The sequence below is a fragment of the Nestor notabilis genome, unplaced genomic scaffold (assembly GCF_000696875.1).
Source record: "Nestor notabilis isolate BGI_N333 unplaced genomic scaffold, ASM69687v1 scaffold1859, whole genome shotgun sequence".
Lineage (NCBI taxonomy): Eukaryota > Metazoa > Chordata > Aves > Psittaciformes > Psittacidae > Nestor > Nestor notabilis.
In genome coordinates this window covers 7,753-23,690 of record NW_009944020.1, presented here as the reverse complement: position 1 = coordinate 23,690, position 15,938 = coordinate 7,753, and the positions used below count along the sequence as shown (strand labels likewise).

Here is a 15,938-nt window from a genome sequence, read left to right as displayed (position 1 = left end):
AGCAAACCCAGGATGGGGGCAGAGAGCTTGTCCATGTGAGGGACATGGGAGCTATTCCATTTAAGTGTTGAGTCAACGTCTTGTGAGCTGTATTTTATCCTGATTGAATGACACTCAGCACCATGCTGAGAGTCACTGAGAAACCTGTGCTCCATGCAAACCTTACTTTGTTGCTCCAAAGAAAGCCCCAAAAACCTGTGGATGCCCAGCTTAACAGCGCCAAGCATGAAAGAGAGTGATGATGCCTAGCCCTCTGAGTGCACATTTCTCTTTTAAAGTCAAAATTGCTAAGTACAACACATATATTTTACACAGTTACGTTTTTACAGCTGTACAAAACTTACGTGACAAGGTAGAACTTCACCAAGAGCAAGGACTTCCATTTGGGACTTCGGACCCTGAGAAGTAAGGTTTCTTTTGGGCCAGAACAGCTTGGAATGGTGTGCTGGAATTGGTTTAAGATGTCTGCACATGTACATTAGACTTTTGGCACCTCTTTAGTCACCCCATTAGCTTCCATCAGAAGTAACCTGGACCATCTGTGTTTTCTGCCTTTGCAAGAGCTGCTGCCTCTCTGCCCAGCAGTGAAAAAGGGACCTTCCAAGCACTCGCCTTGGGGTGACAGCTTCCTTATTTGCAGCTGCAAGGTCATGCCTTACACAGGGAGGAATGGGAGAAGGCAGCACAATTACACTGTTCCCATTTCTATTATTATTTTTATCTGGTGGCAGATGAAGTGTAAAATACCCGTGTCCAGAGAAAAACTCCTTTCAGCCAGCCCAATGCAAAAGGAGGTGCGGGAAGCCAGTTAGCACGGACACACACAGCATTTTCCTCTTGGCAAGCAGTTCCTTTTCTGGAGCATTTTCCCCTTTTCCCTTCATTTAGATCACATAGCACATACCTGATATCATCTGTCACATACTCCCAGTCTCCCCGGATGCATCAGCTTGAAGGTTTGTACATCCCAAAGAGATAATGTGCTTCATGAGTTAAATGAGGTGGTTCCTTCTATCTCTGCTTTTAGCCCTATAAAGGCATTTCTAGGGCACATTCTCAGCTTGGAAAGGAAGGCCAAGTTCCTGGCTCATATAGCTGCAGGTGTGCCCTGGTATTTGCAGTGAGATAAATCTCTCCTAGTCACCTCATTTTGCAGCTAAGCTGCCTAGGCCTGTTTCCACAGTGTCGGGATTTAGGAGTTGGGCTGGTTTTCATCACAGCCCAAGACTTCTGTGTTCTCCAAATGCTCTGAAAGCACCAGAATTAAGGAATATCTGAAACAGGGGAGTGCACACAGCAGCCACTACGAGCAATGAATTCATCACCTGCTAACACAGATGCTGCCTCCCATTCAAACCTGCTGCAGAGACTCAGTGCTTACCATTACAGTGGCAATTATTAGGCCAGCAAAGGAAGCCGTTGCCATCCATTCCCAATTGGAAATGTATTTAGCTAAGGTTCAATGCACAGAATTAAAATGGTATTTGGTGCTTATGAGCCCTAATTGTAAGCTTGTAAACATTCAGAGCTTTCATTTATCACATTACCATTGTGTAGAGACCTGGGCCTTGGGAATTAAAAGAGAGCATCCTAAGCACCGTCTATTCAGAAATCAATTCCTTGCCTGAGTCTCTGGGTTTCCTCATTTTAGCTTTTTCACATTTCATCAGCCTTTTAAAACTACAAGATCAGAAAAAACTCACTATAATAATATTGCATTTAGTGCCAAAGTGTCCTTTGCAAACTCTATTGCAAATATGATTATACAAATGTGCAGCTACCACATCCTCACACGTTTTCAAACAACATTAAGCACAACATTAAAAATGAATCTATAAGAGACAAATATGTATGGAGGCAAGTCCTCTCCCTAATGACACAAGGCCAGGTTGCAGCCACCATCTGCAGAATCTTTTGACTGCCCAAATGAGATGAGGAAGATCTCTCTCTAGCTTTTATGATACTCGTAGTTCCCTTGGTTCTTAACTAAACTCTGACACCAGGCATTCATTTCAGGCCAGGCTAATGGCTTAAACATGACCTCACAACTTAGTGAGACTACTGGAAAGATACTATATTATCATGGCACTTTCTGGATTTTCATTGTAAATTCCTCAGGGGAACAATAAGAATCTTATTATTTTATCATGAAGAAACTGTGGAGCAAAGAAATCTTAGAATCATAGAATAGTTTGGGTTGGAAAAGACCTTAGGATCATCCAGTTCCATCCCCCTGCCATGGACAGGTATGCCTCACACTAGACCATGGTGCTCTGACAAACTTGGTCTTGAACACTGCCAGGGATGGAGCATTCACTACTTCTCTGGGAAACTAGTGCCAGCGTCTCAGCACCCTCACAGGGAAGTTCTTCCTTATATCTTCCTTATATCTAACCTGAACTTTCCCTGTTTCAGTTTAAATCCATTCCCCCTTGTCCTGTCACTACAGTCCCTGATAAAGACTCCCTCTCCAGCATCCTTGTAGGCCCACCTTGCTAAAAGGAAATGGGGAGCAAAAGCCAAAGATGTTTCTCATACTACAGTCTGCTGCAGGAGCAGAAAGAGACCCTCACTTGAATGACTAAACCAAGGACACCACTAAAACTCAAGTGTATGACCTGAGATATCATCAGGTGCTAAAGGGATGTTACTAATGCAGTCAGCTAGCTCTTAGAGTCAAGAAATGTCTGCTCCCCTGAAGGTAATAAGGGTTATTTATCGCTGGGTTTGACTAAAAGAGAACAAAATTCAAATCCTTTCTGTCAGCTGCAAGGCAGACTGTCTGCAGCTCACCTTGGGGTAGATGCTGACCACAGCACCCAGTTCTGCTACCCCAGTTGCCCAAAACCAGGGTACCGCTGGTGCTGGAGTGGGACCTCTGCTGAGTCCTGGGGGTCACTGGGAAGCCATCCAAGGTCCTCCTGCATGCTCAGTCCAGCTGGCTCCTACCTTCCACACATTACAGTGTGTGAGGTTTGGCAGAGTGTGGTTCTCTATAGAACAGCATCCCATGTTACGGGTCAAAGCTCCCCTTACCGCCCATCTGAAGATCTGGCTCCACAAGACCCTTTTGCCCTCCAGGCAGCTGTGAGACACATCTTGGGCAGTCCATGAAAAGGTTTTGAGTTTCTGGGCTTGGCTGGAGTGATGTGAAAGGATTTAATTCCGTATGGGAGGAGGTGACCTTTGAAACTAATTGGGCATGCAAAGGACCTAAGCAAAAAAGCTTCATCTGGGCTAAATAATGCAGCGAAGGTTTGACACCAGCTCAGAGGGAAATTGAATTAATATACAGTGACAGCATCTCAATGAGTTAATCAAGATAATTGCTGTATTCTTGATTTAAACAAATACATTAATAAGAATTCCCAGACTCTGGAGCAGACGTATAGCAACTGCTTAGAAACTTTATGAAAGCTGGTAGCAATTTTATCAGGTCGAGTGAGAAAGCAGCAACAACAAAGAAGCAAGAAGTCACATACCACACTTTGTCTTTGACTTGAGGAGTGGAACAACAAGAAGCTGTTCCCCTGGCAGAGTTTCCAGATCAGCTTCCTTTGCTGCTGATTATCACTGTCACAAGTTCAATGGGAAAAGCAAGTCTTTAATCCAGTTACTGGACAAGCTGAGCTGCATTGCATTAATTGACAGCAAACGTCAAGCACTCTGAGGAGGCAGAGAAAGTCTCTATAATGCTAAAACCCTCAAAGAAGTCCTAGATAGGCCTTTGGGGATAGGCTAATTACTGCAGGGAGCAAAGTTTCACTCTCAAGGCAAGGGAAACTGCACACCATTATACACTGAACCTTACTCAGCACTCAACCCAATAAAGCAGGATTGTTACAGCAGGCTTCGGTGTGGGATGTGTGAAAGAAGAGCTGGAAGTGCTGTGAGCAAGTCTGCTGCTGCCTGAAGACAGCATGTGTCTCCTTCTACTACAGAAATGAAGGGACAATGGGCCACTCCAGCCTGAACCCTTGGAGGACCTGGATTTTCTGGTGTGCCCTGGGGATAGACCTCTAGTATCACTACATCCCACCTCCTTCTCTCCTCTCCAGAATCACAGCAACATTCCCGTATGTCACAGCTCTTTGCAGCCTTATGATAAAGGCAGAGAACAACTCAGGTTGCTTGAGCAACCTGCTCTAGTGGAAGGTGTCCCTGCCCATGGCAGAGGGTTGGAGCTGGAGGAGCTTTAAGGTCCCTCCAACCCAAACCAGTCTGTGATTCTATGATTCTATTAAATACCCTGGTAAGAGCAACAACTGAAGGGGAACCAGAGATGCTGTATGTGTACACATGTAGTGTGGTCACTCCTGCTCTTCCATGTTGGTATCTGGTTTATGGTACTCAGTGGACAGTCAGGTAAAGGTAAACCTTAGAAAGACATTCTCCACGGGGCCACTAGTGAAATGTAACCTTGCCAGCCGAATTTACCTTTACTCTCAAGTTTTTAAACAGTGGTGCCCAGCTTGCCCTGCCCATAAATAACTATTATGTGCTGTGAAAAACGAAGTTTCTCCTCAGAGTCAGACTTGATGTCTTTATTCCTTGGCCACGATCAAAACAGAAATAGAAGCTTCACTTTCCCCCTCAGCCAGGACTGAAAACTCTGCAGAGAGCACTTACCAGCTGCTTGTCATCACAGGCTTTATCTAAATCACTTAAACTTACAGTAGATTTCCTGATGTTCTGACACAAACCAATAAGCTAAAGGTATTGAATATTGATTTGGTTTACAGCATCTTCTTCAGTTTCTTGGATACCAAGAACTTAGATTTCATCCTGCCATGCCTGCACTTACCCCTGCAGTTCGTGTTCGACTCATGCAAATCTTCCGTCTGGTAGAGAATATAACTTAAGAAAGACCTCTAGAGTCATGATCTAAGATACAAAGATACAGTAGTGGTTGGTCACTCCAACAGTTAAGCAATCTCAGCCTTAAGTATCCTGCCTTCCTGGCAACTGGAATGTCTCCAGCTTTGCTTTACAGCCCCTTTCCCTCCTCAAGCCTTTCTGTGCTAGACTGAGAGTCTCTCTGTAGGTGATAGTTTTGTGCTGACATGCTGTGATGTAGACACTTCCCAGTCTTCTTCATCCTAAGATAAATAGATCAAGTTCTCCAGCACAGAGCACTTTCTCCCCACCAATGCATTTTGGTAGTGTTTTTCTGCACCAGCATTGAATTTTCACTGTCCTTTATAAACTGCAAACGTCAGAACTGACAGTATTAGTCTCATTGATGCTCCACAGGTTAAAAATCAGCTTCATACTACCCACTACAAGAAAAGTGGGATGAGTGTTCATTTTATTTGTCCATCCAAGCAACAAGTTTGACAGTTTTGCCATGGAATTATGCTGAGGATCACACTGAGTCAGTTGATGCTTTGCTCACTACCTCTAGAATCAATGCTTAGCCCGGTTCTTTAGATGTGGCCTGTTACACGTGTACCCTGGTATTAGAGGGTGTAGGAACATATTTAGTTTAAATGAAACCTACTTTATCAAGCAATATAAGTAAGTATCTCACCTTCATTTACTGATCTTTGCATTTTAATGATCTGATTTTACACTTTTTTCCCACATTACCTATGCATAACCAGGGTACAATCAATCCCTCCTGATTCACCCGAAACAATCCCATTGAATCATAGAATCCTAGAATGGTTTGGGTTGGAACAGACCTTAAAGCTCAACCAATTCCCCCCCCCTGCCATGGGCAGGGACCCCTCCCGGTAGATCAGGTTGCTCCAAGCCCCTGTGTCCAACCTGGCCTGGATGATTCCCTATTGCTGGTTACATTTGAGAGCAATCACAGAGCAAGTTCTTGAGCCATGCGATGTGTCCTTTTAACAGCTGAGAAGAGCAGACTGATCTGCTTTCCAAGTCCCTAGTGGACAGGTTAGAATAGGGCAGGATAGGCTAGGCTAGGCTAGGCTAGGCTGAATAGTGATAGTCTCTAATTCAAGCAAGGAAGACTTAGACTGAGCAGATAAAAAAGCTTTCTAGCAATAACAGTATAGTACATAAATACATTGCTATCACTAGTAATATTTATCAGTAACTTAGATGACTTTGACAGGATCCATTTGACCAAATCTTAGACATCTGCAGTATAAATATCTGTATCTGAGTTAACGATTCTGGACTACCTTTACAGAGAGAAACCTTCAGAATCCAACTCAACTCATCTCCTGACATAACTCATAAGAAACTCACCTTGAAAGTGCCTGCTTCTCTATTGCCTATAAGAGGAGGCTGAGGTAACTAATTCAGATACAGACTTTTACCCTGTAGTTCTATAAAGTTGCATTAGAATCTGTCAGGAACATTTAAATAGAGATAACTGAGCAGAGGTTTGGATGAGGTATCTCTGAAGACACATTCCCAGTTCTGTTTTCAGTGATGCTGTGCTATCATCTAGTGCTCACTTGCTCTAGTCACGATTTCCACAGCCCAACTACTGGAGAATACTGTCTTCCATTTAGTTCTAAAAAGCTTTCTTATGACTCTTCTGAAGTGCATAAAAGGACCAGAATGATGACTTTCACAAATGCTCTATTTTGTTGGATAGCAAGAAATAACAGATCACTGTTGCAAATATATCCACAGAATAAGTTGGATTTTAGCTTCTGTCTTGTTTTATCTCCTTTATATTTTCAGTCACACTTTTAAATAAAAGATTATGTTTGAGGTATAAATCTGACCATTATTAGCTGTAATGTTTAGTTTGCTTCACTGTCCATGGCTACATCTGTTTTCAAGCTATTCAACCCAAGGAACTATTGGGTTCTTTGCAAAAAGAAAATACCTCCTTAATTCAGCACAATGGTCCTAACAATATAGCAGGCTTCCACTCCTATAGAGAAAAACACACTATCTTTCCTCCCTAAAGCCTCCCTCAAGCAAATTCAGTGTGAGAGATGGAAGGGTATTAACTTTGATTCACTGAGGAATATTGCTATAGTAATTGCAAGCAGAACATTGATGGAATGCAAATAACCTTTCAAAAGATTCATCACAGAGTTTCCATCAGCTCTTTTTGAGGCAGGAGCACTAATGGTGAGTATTAAGCAAAGATATTTGAAACTGGGCCTGGAACATTTTAAAGAAGGACCCAAAGCAAGTGCATGTCTAACACAGGAATATGTGGGTTTAGGCAGCTTTACTTCCCTCGGTCTCTTTATTTGATAGCTTTTTCCTCTGTAATCTTGGGAACTGTCTATTCTAGCCAAATTGGACTCTTACAGTGGGTCTATTATTATGGTAGCTGAACGCTTCCATGTAACCACTCAAACCATATGGGAAATTATGCACTAAAAGGAGTGTTTCAAAGAGGTTAGACTTGAAAATATAAATGAAACTGAGGAATAGGGATGTAAAAGGCTTCTCAACAGCAGGATGAATTTGCAGACCCTCCTTCTAGGTGCCCTTCATTTGGTTATCTATCTTTTTCCAATTTGAATCAGAAATGTGTTGTCTTCATGGTAGTTATAAGCAGGGATTTGCTAACAGTAATACAGAAAAGTACAACTCCTCAAGCCACTGGCATCTCTGGGTTTTCAATGCATCCTGTCTTCTCTCTGCTCAAAAACCTCTTTGGGTCAGGAATGGTCTTGAACAGTTCTGAGACTATTTTTAAAGCTTAGTGAGGCCAGTGACAACAATAGAGACCAAGCAGCCCATTAATTACAGACTTGTCGTCTGAGCAAGCTGTCATTAGTCATTGCCAGTTGTCATTCTACATCAGCCCTTTCCAAGAAGCTCAAAGAGGACACTGCAGCTTGGGAAGGAGGTGAAAAGCTGCGAAAAAGAGGATCCGATGGAACTTTCATACTTCCAAAGCTTTCAAAGCCAAGAAAAATTCTCTGACATGCAACCTAAATACCCAGTCCTGACTGCGTGTAAGGAGAAGCAGGTGTCCAAATGACTTAGCTGATTTAAAACTCAGCAGAAACTCTGACTCTTGACTTGATAGAGGGAGGTTATTCAAATTCTAATGCACTTATTTCCAGTATTTAGTGTTTGTGTGAGAACCAATATTCTCTGTTCTGGCCATTTTATTTGGACTATAATTCTGTCCAGGGAATTAAATTCTATCAACCCTTCATGGTTCAGAGAGCACAGAATGAAGTCAGCAGCACAATATTCATAATGTACTTACTCATAAAATGTTGTCCAACCATTTTCATTGCTTTTAGTGGCAAGGAGACCAGAGTTGCCGTGGTAAGTCATCATGGCCACTTCATGCCCCTGTGTTGTTACACTCTTGAGTGCACTGTTGGTACCAATTGTCACCCAGTAGACTTGGCCATCAGGCACCACCAGCCAGAGGGGCATCCCTGTGGAATCTCTTCGGATATTGACCAAGTTGCCATTATTGTCAGTGATCAGGGTTATATCTCCATCTCCAGAGTAAGTAAAATTGTAAAGGTAATCTCCAGTGGTAAGGCTCTGAGTATAAAGGTGCTTCCCACTGGTGTCAAACAAGTAGAGTTCCTGGTCTATGGGTGAGGATAACTCATATAGGTTTTGTGTGTTGAGGAATGGTTTGTTCTTCCGAATAAAGCGGATTCGGATATTCCCAAGATCAGCAACATACAGCTCCCCATCCGCACACACCGCAAGGGAGGATGGCGCATTGAGTTTGGCATCCTTGGCATAGCCATCATCCCCTGAGAAGCAGTCACAGTTAGCATCGTTCTTGCAGTCACAGCTGCTTGGTGCACCAGCAACGAGGGATATCTCACCATTGGTGGTGACCTGCCTGATGCGGTTGATCTTCTTCTCATCAGTCTCAGCAATATACAGGACCCCGTTGTGTGAGACAGCCAGGGCGGTGGCAGACTCCAGCGTGGCATGGATTGCCACCTTGCTAAGGAGGAAGTGATCCATGCCTGGCACTTGGCAGTGCATGGGCCTCCCTGCCACGATGCGCACTTGGTGGTTCTCAGATATCTGTAACACAACGTTATTGTCCAGGACGTAGAGTGAGTTATCCATTGGATTGACTGCCAGATCCGTGGGCCATTCCAGACGAACCTTAATGGTAGAACAGCACAAGGAAATTATTATAGCAAGACCCTTTTTTATGGCATAATTGTTTCAAACCAATCACAATGAGGATGTATAAATCAATCGCAATGAGGATATTCCAACATAGATTAAAGAAAAGAAAGGGTAAAAGAAAATGTAGCTGCTTGATATGCTGGCCACAGGCGACACAACCCTGAGTGAAGGGGCTTAGCTACCACTCATGTGTAGTAGATACATCACTCCACATTGCAGCAGTGGTAGGAGCAGGGTGATGGACAGAGATAGATGCACCTCAGCTCTTTCTTCACCTTGGTATGAGGTATCAGGGGCTGTGGGAAGGGGCATCAGTGCCCAGGGAATGCAGGAGTAAACAAAAAGATCTGAAGACTCATAAAATCACAGAATGGTTTGTGTTGGAAGGGACCTTAAAGCTCATCCAGGTCCACCCCATGCCACACCTTCCACTAGAGCAGGTTGCTCCAAGCCCCTGTGTCCAACCTGGCCTTGAACACTGCCAGGGATGGGGCAGCCACAGCTTCTCTGGGCACCCTGTGCCAGCGCCTCAGCACCCTCACAGGGAAGAGCTTCTGCCTCAGAGCTCATCTCAATCTCCCCTCTGGCAGGTTCAAGCCGTTCCCCTTGTCCTGTCCCTACAGGCCCTTGTCCAAAGCCCCTCTCCAGGTTTCTTGTAGTTTCCTTAGGCACTGGGAGCTGCTCTAAGGTCTCCCTGAAGCCTTCTCTACTCCAGAAGGGGGATTCAAGAGGATTTCCCCTTTTCAAATAATCCTGTGCTTTTTAAATTGGTGGAGCCTGGACCTGGTAGCAGAGAGCCAGGACTGGGAATTTTGTTGTGTGAAGTGCTATGAAATCAATCAAACAAAAGAGTGATCCCTTTACTAAAGGATTTTCCAGACAAGTGGCCAAGCTCCTCTGGGTAAATGACAAGAAGGGATAGACACAAAAGTGGCAGCTGTGTCAGCATGTGTGTGTGTCTAAGTTATAACCACAGATTTTCTGCTTGATGCTGCAAAAATGCAAAATAGCAACTCACAAGAAATGCAGGCAATTTCAATTCAGGGAATAAAATACTTGTATCTTCAGAGTGGTTTTCACTTTGCTTTTTTAGCATAGTGGAAGAATGGGTTCAAGCAATAGTGACACATCACAGTTCTGTTGCCCTACGAAGTTGTGAATGCTCCATCCCTGGCAGTATTCAAGACCAGGTTGGACAGAGTCTTGGGTGACATGCTCTAGTGTGAGGTGTCCCTGCCCACGGCAGGGGGTTGGAACTGGATGATCTTAAAGTCCTTTCCAACCCAAACCATTCTATCATTCTACACTGATAATCCATATACCCAAACAAACTGAAGAAGTGACTGGTAACACCATGAGGGAGTGAGCACTAGAAGGTCTCTAGCTGTACTTCTGCAGTACACTGTCTTTTCAAGTGAATCTACTCTTTTAGTTGCCAAACCTAAGAAACATTTACCACCAGAATCAGGGCAACTTAATTATTTTAAGAAATATATGTAAATTGTACATTTCAAAAGTTGTTTTATTTTATTTCAGGTTTACATAGGGAAAAGAGAGTCAACATTGTGCTGAAGGCAACTAACCAATGTTTAAATGTTTTCCTAATGGTGCATCTTCCCCTTGGTAGAGGTATGAAAAGTGATTGAAAAAGAACTGCCTGCACTCGTGTGGTTTTAGTCTGTACCCAACAGCATAGAATACAACCATAGAACAGTTTGGGTTGGAAGGGATCTTCAAAGCTTATCTAGTCCAACCCCCTGCAATGAGCCGGGGCATCTTCAATTTGATAAGGTTGCCCAGAACCACATCCAGCCTTGAACACTGCCAGGGATGGGGCATCCACCACCTCTCTGTGCCACCTGAGCCAGATTTTTACCACCCTCACTGTAAAGAATTTCTTCCTCACATCCAGCCTGAATCTCCCCTCTTTTAGTCTAAAACCATTCCATGATGCGCTCTGGGATCTCAGCACACTCAGCAAGGATGTGCAGCCCCAGGATCTCCCTGTTTCTTTGTTTCAAACCTTCCTCTCCCACCATCCATCTTAGTTGCTGTTTCTCATTTGTTTGAGGTGAGTAAGTTGGGGGGAGGGGGTCTATTTTGCATCTATAAATATTATATTTGCAACCTTATTTGAAAGACGAGATGCCAGCAGGCTCAAGTCCAGCAACCATCTCTCACCGTGATTTTACTTAAAACCAAGAACAAGAAGAGACCAGAGGAACACAGGAGAATCCTGTTTTTAAAGCCTGGAGTTGAACATCTCTGCTACAGCTGTGTTTTACTTTTAATGCTTTTATTGATGTCTGAATCCTTTTCAATATTTTATTTTATTTCATTTTATTTTATTTTATTTTTGAGCATCAGACACAAGGTATTTAGTTCATTAAGCCTTCTAATATCTGAGCTTCTGAAGCTTATTTTCATGGCTAAGCAGCTGTTGAGCTCTTTCTACTCTAGTTGTCTGCTTGCAAAATCTCCCTTTTCTCAGCTCCTGGCCTATTTTAACCCTTCCTGTAGTCAGACATTATAGCCTGTGGTTTTCTCTTTAATAATGCATGCCTTCATCCCTTCCAGTGGTCTTTAAGCTCCGCAGCCTTGAGTTAGCATCAAGAGCAGAGTTTATTCTGAACTGACAAGGGAATCTTCAATTTCTTAAAGACCATCCCTTGTCAACATTGGCAGCTAAATATTTCATGTCCTCATGTCCCAGGGAGCCTCGTCAACCTGCCAGAAAAGACCCTTCTAGTCACTGTAAATGATTAAAAGCTATTTCTCAAGCTGCTTTTTGGTTTGGGTTTTATTTTGCCTGGTTTGGGTTTTGGTTTGTTTTTCTTTTTAAGTTAAACCTGTCTTTGGTGCATTTGTCCAGAAAACCAGTGGTTAATTTGCCCATCTCAGTAGAGGTTAATCTAAAATTGGCTCCTGTCATTTTATGAAGGGAAAGAAAGTTTTTAGCTGGTACATTTTAGCTCGTGACAGGCTGAGAACACTAGGGCTGTTCAGCCTGGAGAAGAGAAGCTGCTGGAGACCTCAGAGCAGCTTCCATGTCTGAAGGGGGCTACAAGGATGCTGGGGAGGGACTCTGCATCAGGGACTGCAGTGATAGGACAAGGGGTGATGGGTTCAAACTGGAACAGGGGAAACTCAAGTTAGATATAAGGAAGAAGTTCTTCCCTGTGAGGGTGCTGAGGCGCTGGCACAGGGTAATGCTCCATCCCTGGCAGTGTTCAAGGCCAGACTGTACAGAGCCTTGGGTGATATGGTCTAATGCAAGGCAACCCTGCCCATGGCAGGGGTTTGGAACTAGATGATCTTAAGGTCCTTTCCAACCCTACCTATTCTGTGATTCTATGATTCTATGACATTGTCATACATATAAGCCACTTAACCTGCTAGAAAATAGTTTTTAAAGCCTGAATCCACAATGGTCTTGTGGTAACTGCCCCTGAAATTCAGCTAAAGAAAATACTATGCCTGCAAGATGAGAAACATACTACAAGATGGCCTTTAACCAGCAAAATTTGCTTCTATAGAAGACATGAGGGCTTTTAAACTGATAATTTCAGCTTGTTCATAAATTGCGGGCAGTGGGAACCAGCTGCAAAGAAGCAAGAATAATCTTTTCAAATTAGAAGGAAAAACAAGAAGAACAGATTCCATATGGGAGCACAGAAATTATCTAGGTAGTTACAAAAAGGAAACCCCATTGACATCTATTGTGGCTGAATAACAGTACTTAGCCCTCCAGCTATGATCTATATTTTCATAGGAGAGGGCAACATTCCTGTAGCCAGGCAAAAAACAAGTGGCACAAAGGTTTCAAAGGACACCATCTCTAAACTGGCACAACTTAACAGGTTGGCCAATGCCCCACAAAAGCAAGTGCTGGGCTGTAACAGATTTCTTTTCTGTGCCATCCAGAAGTAAAGTAGTCATCAAACTGAGATTTTTATATTCTCTCTTTCTTTTTCTCTCCACCTCTAAGCAGCAGGACTTAAAAGCCCAGCATGATGGTGGCTACAACCAATTTGCAATCTGATGCAATTCAAGATTCTTGTTTTCCTGCTGTTGCTAATTTTGGCACCACAGCCTCCAATCAGTATTTCCTAGATATTAATTTGATTCAGATCTAAAATTGTGCTGGGTCAAATTAGGATGGGGGGAAGCAAAGAAAAAAAAACCCCATGGTTAGCTAAGTTGTAATAACAGAGCATGGCACAGAACCCTAGTAAAATGAGTACTGCTGCCTGGTCTTTTTAGCCTAAAGCAACTAGTTTCCTGAGAAATGAACCTAAGGGAACCTGCCTTCCCAGGAATCTGTGCCTCCCTGCTGATTGGGAGCGCTGAAAGAGGTCTCTTCTGTGGCTGGGACATCCTTAAAATCTCAGAGATGTCTGAGTTCACAGACATCATTAGGGTTGGAAGGAATGTCCGGAGATCATCTAGTTCAACCCCCTGCCAAGGCAGGGCCACCCAGAGGAGGTTACACAGGAATGTGTTCAAGGTGAGTTTTGAATGTCTCCAGAGATGGAGACTCTACAACCCTTCTGGCCAGCCTGTTTCAGTGCTCTGCCACCCACAACATAAAGAAGAATCATAGAACGGTTTAGGTTGGAAAGGACCTTAAGATCACCCAGTTCCAACCCCCTGCCATGGGGAGGATACCTCATACTAGACCATGTTGCCCAAGGCTCCATCATGTTGAGGTGAAACTTCTTGTGTCTTAGTTTCTAGTCACTGCTCCTTGTGCTGTCGCTGGGCACCACTAAAAAGTCTGGCACCATCCTCCTGTCATCTGCCTTTGAGATATTTATATGCATTCATGAGATCCCCTCTCAGTCTTCTCTAGACTAAACAGGCACAGCTCCCAAAGCCTCTCCTCATAAGAGAGATGTTCCAGGCCCCTCATCATCTTTGTGTTAGGTCAGGTAGGTCTTTCTTTCACTCTTTATAGGTTCTTTCTTTTTGATCTTAAGGTCCTTTCCAACCCTAACTATTCTATGATTCTATGATTCTATTTTCACATCATAAAATATGTAGAGATGTAATTCTCCTTGAGCCCCTACCCTTTAGTCATGGGGAGGCACACAGACATGCAGACAGGGTGAAGGCATAGGCTTCTATTTTGTAGAAACCCAACCAAAACATCATCTTACCTGAGAAATGTCCATGACAGAGTCACAGCTGAGAGGCCGAGCAGACGTCAAGTCATTGGAACCCAGCACTGTGGAGATGATCCCATTCTGATCAATCCTCCTGATCATAGTGCCATCCACAAAGTAAATGAGCCCAAACTTGTCCACGGTGATGCCTGGGGAGGGCAAAAGCCAGACAGTCAGAAAGTAACAGCAACCTGACAATTATGGGGTGAATAGAAGTTGGTGTCTGGTTTGACGCTCATGAAAGAATGAGGTTGGGAGCAATATATTTTATGGCATTTGAAAGGGATGAGATAAAAGTTGGACATTGGTAACTCCTGGTTATCAGAGGCTTTGTCCTGGCACCATTCATGGAAGGCACTTCTAACTGGCACATGAGGCCGTATAGAATTCCCTGCTCACTTATGGAAAAGGACATGGCATTTGATGAACCACTGAAAAGAGAAAGCTTTCTAACAGCTACACGTCTTGCATGTTCAGAAACATGGTGTTACTGCTCATGGTATGAATACTAAGCCATGCACATGAACATGTGACACTGGTGAACCTTTCAGAAATGGAGATGAGAAAGGCTGTGAAAGATCCATCAGGTCAATCAAATTCCAGGTGGATAAACATGGAAGGGTTTTTCCTAGGATAATCCTATTAATCTGTAGTATTTCACCTGTTTCTGAACTCTCCTAGGTGATTCAGCCCATTGTCCAAACCTCCTTCGTAGACATACTCCTGTCAGTGGGCTTGAGGTCTGCTGACAGCAGTTACAGACTGCTGATTCTTGTTTACTCACCTGCAGACCTGTGTCATTTCACTTCCCCCTAAGCATCATTTCTCAAGTGCTTATGTTAGCACAACCTCCCTTAATCCTCTTTATCCCAGGCTAGCTATACTCCACATCTTCCATCAGATGACTTCATAGGGCTTTACACTTACTAATTAGACCTCACAGCAGTGTGTGAGTGTGATCATCCTAATTTTATGTATCAGGAAAATAACAGATAAAGCCATTCTCACAAGGTCACAGAGAAAGTCCATGGGTAAGGAAGGAATAAAAAGTTAAGGGCCCCATTCACCTCTCTTTATGCTAGTATAAATTTAAAGTAACTCCACAGATACTAATAGAGTCATCCATCTCATCTACCCTACGGTGGCAGAATTCTGCTCAGTGTAATATTTGAGGGTCTTAAAGGCATTAAAAGAACTTAAAGGAACAATGAAAGAATGTAGAAGCCTATAACACCCTTTTCTGTGCAAGCAAAAATTCTGCTTGGGATATATGAATACTGGCATCTTCCTGTTTGGTTTCTTTGGCTAGCAGGGTAGCAACCACTTGGCAAAAAACAGACATCTGCATTGTGCATCCTAGCAAGCACCTGGAGCTTTTCCAATCAGTGGAGAGCAAGACCTACTTCTAGGGTGCAATTCATATCACCCTACAGCAGATATCCAGAAGAGATTATATGAACCCTGCCAGAAACACCTTTTCCTCCCCACCGACTATAAAAGCAGAGTACAGCAAATATCACCAAAGGAAACATTTATACTGCAGAAAGATGAAATTAGTGAGATGAATCCTCACTCTAATGTTTTTTTGGCTGTCATCACAGTGACAGAAATGATGGGAAATCTGTTTCAGACAGAAAGCTTTGAGACTCTTCCTGAGAAGCGATGAGACTTTGTGTTTCTCCAAAATGCTGTTTTACAGCCAGA

At 43.4% G+C, this 15,938-nt stretch overlaps 1 protein-coding gene across 1 annotated transcript in view; it reads right to left on the bottom strand.

Moving 5' to 3' along the window:
* TENM4 (teneurin transmembrane protein 4) overlaps nt 1–14,425 on the bottom strand; it is a gene marked incomplete at its 5' end in the record, with an annotated part of 47,903 nt that extends 33,478 nt beyond the window's left edge. Inside the window, 2 exons of the mRNA XM_010022225.1 lie at nt 8,165–9,042; nt 14,229–14,425. Of these exons, the coding sequence (XP_010020527.1) occupies nt 8,165–9,042; nt 14,229–14,425 (1,075 nt within the window). The remainder of the gene's footprint in view (nt 1–8,164; nt 9,043–14,228) is intronic.
* Nucleotides 14,426–15,938: the final 1,513 nt, after the last annotated feature.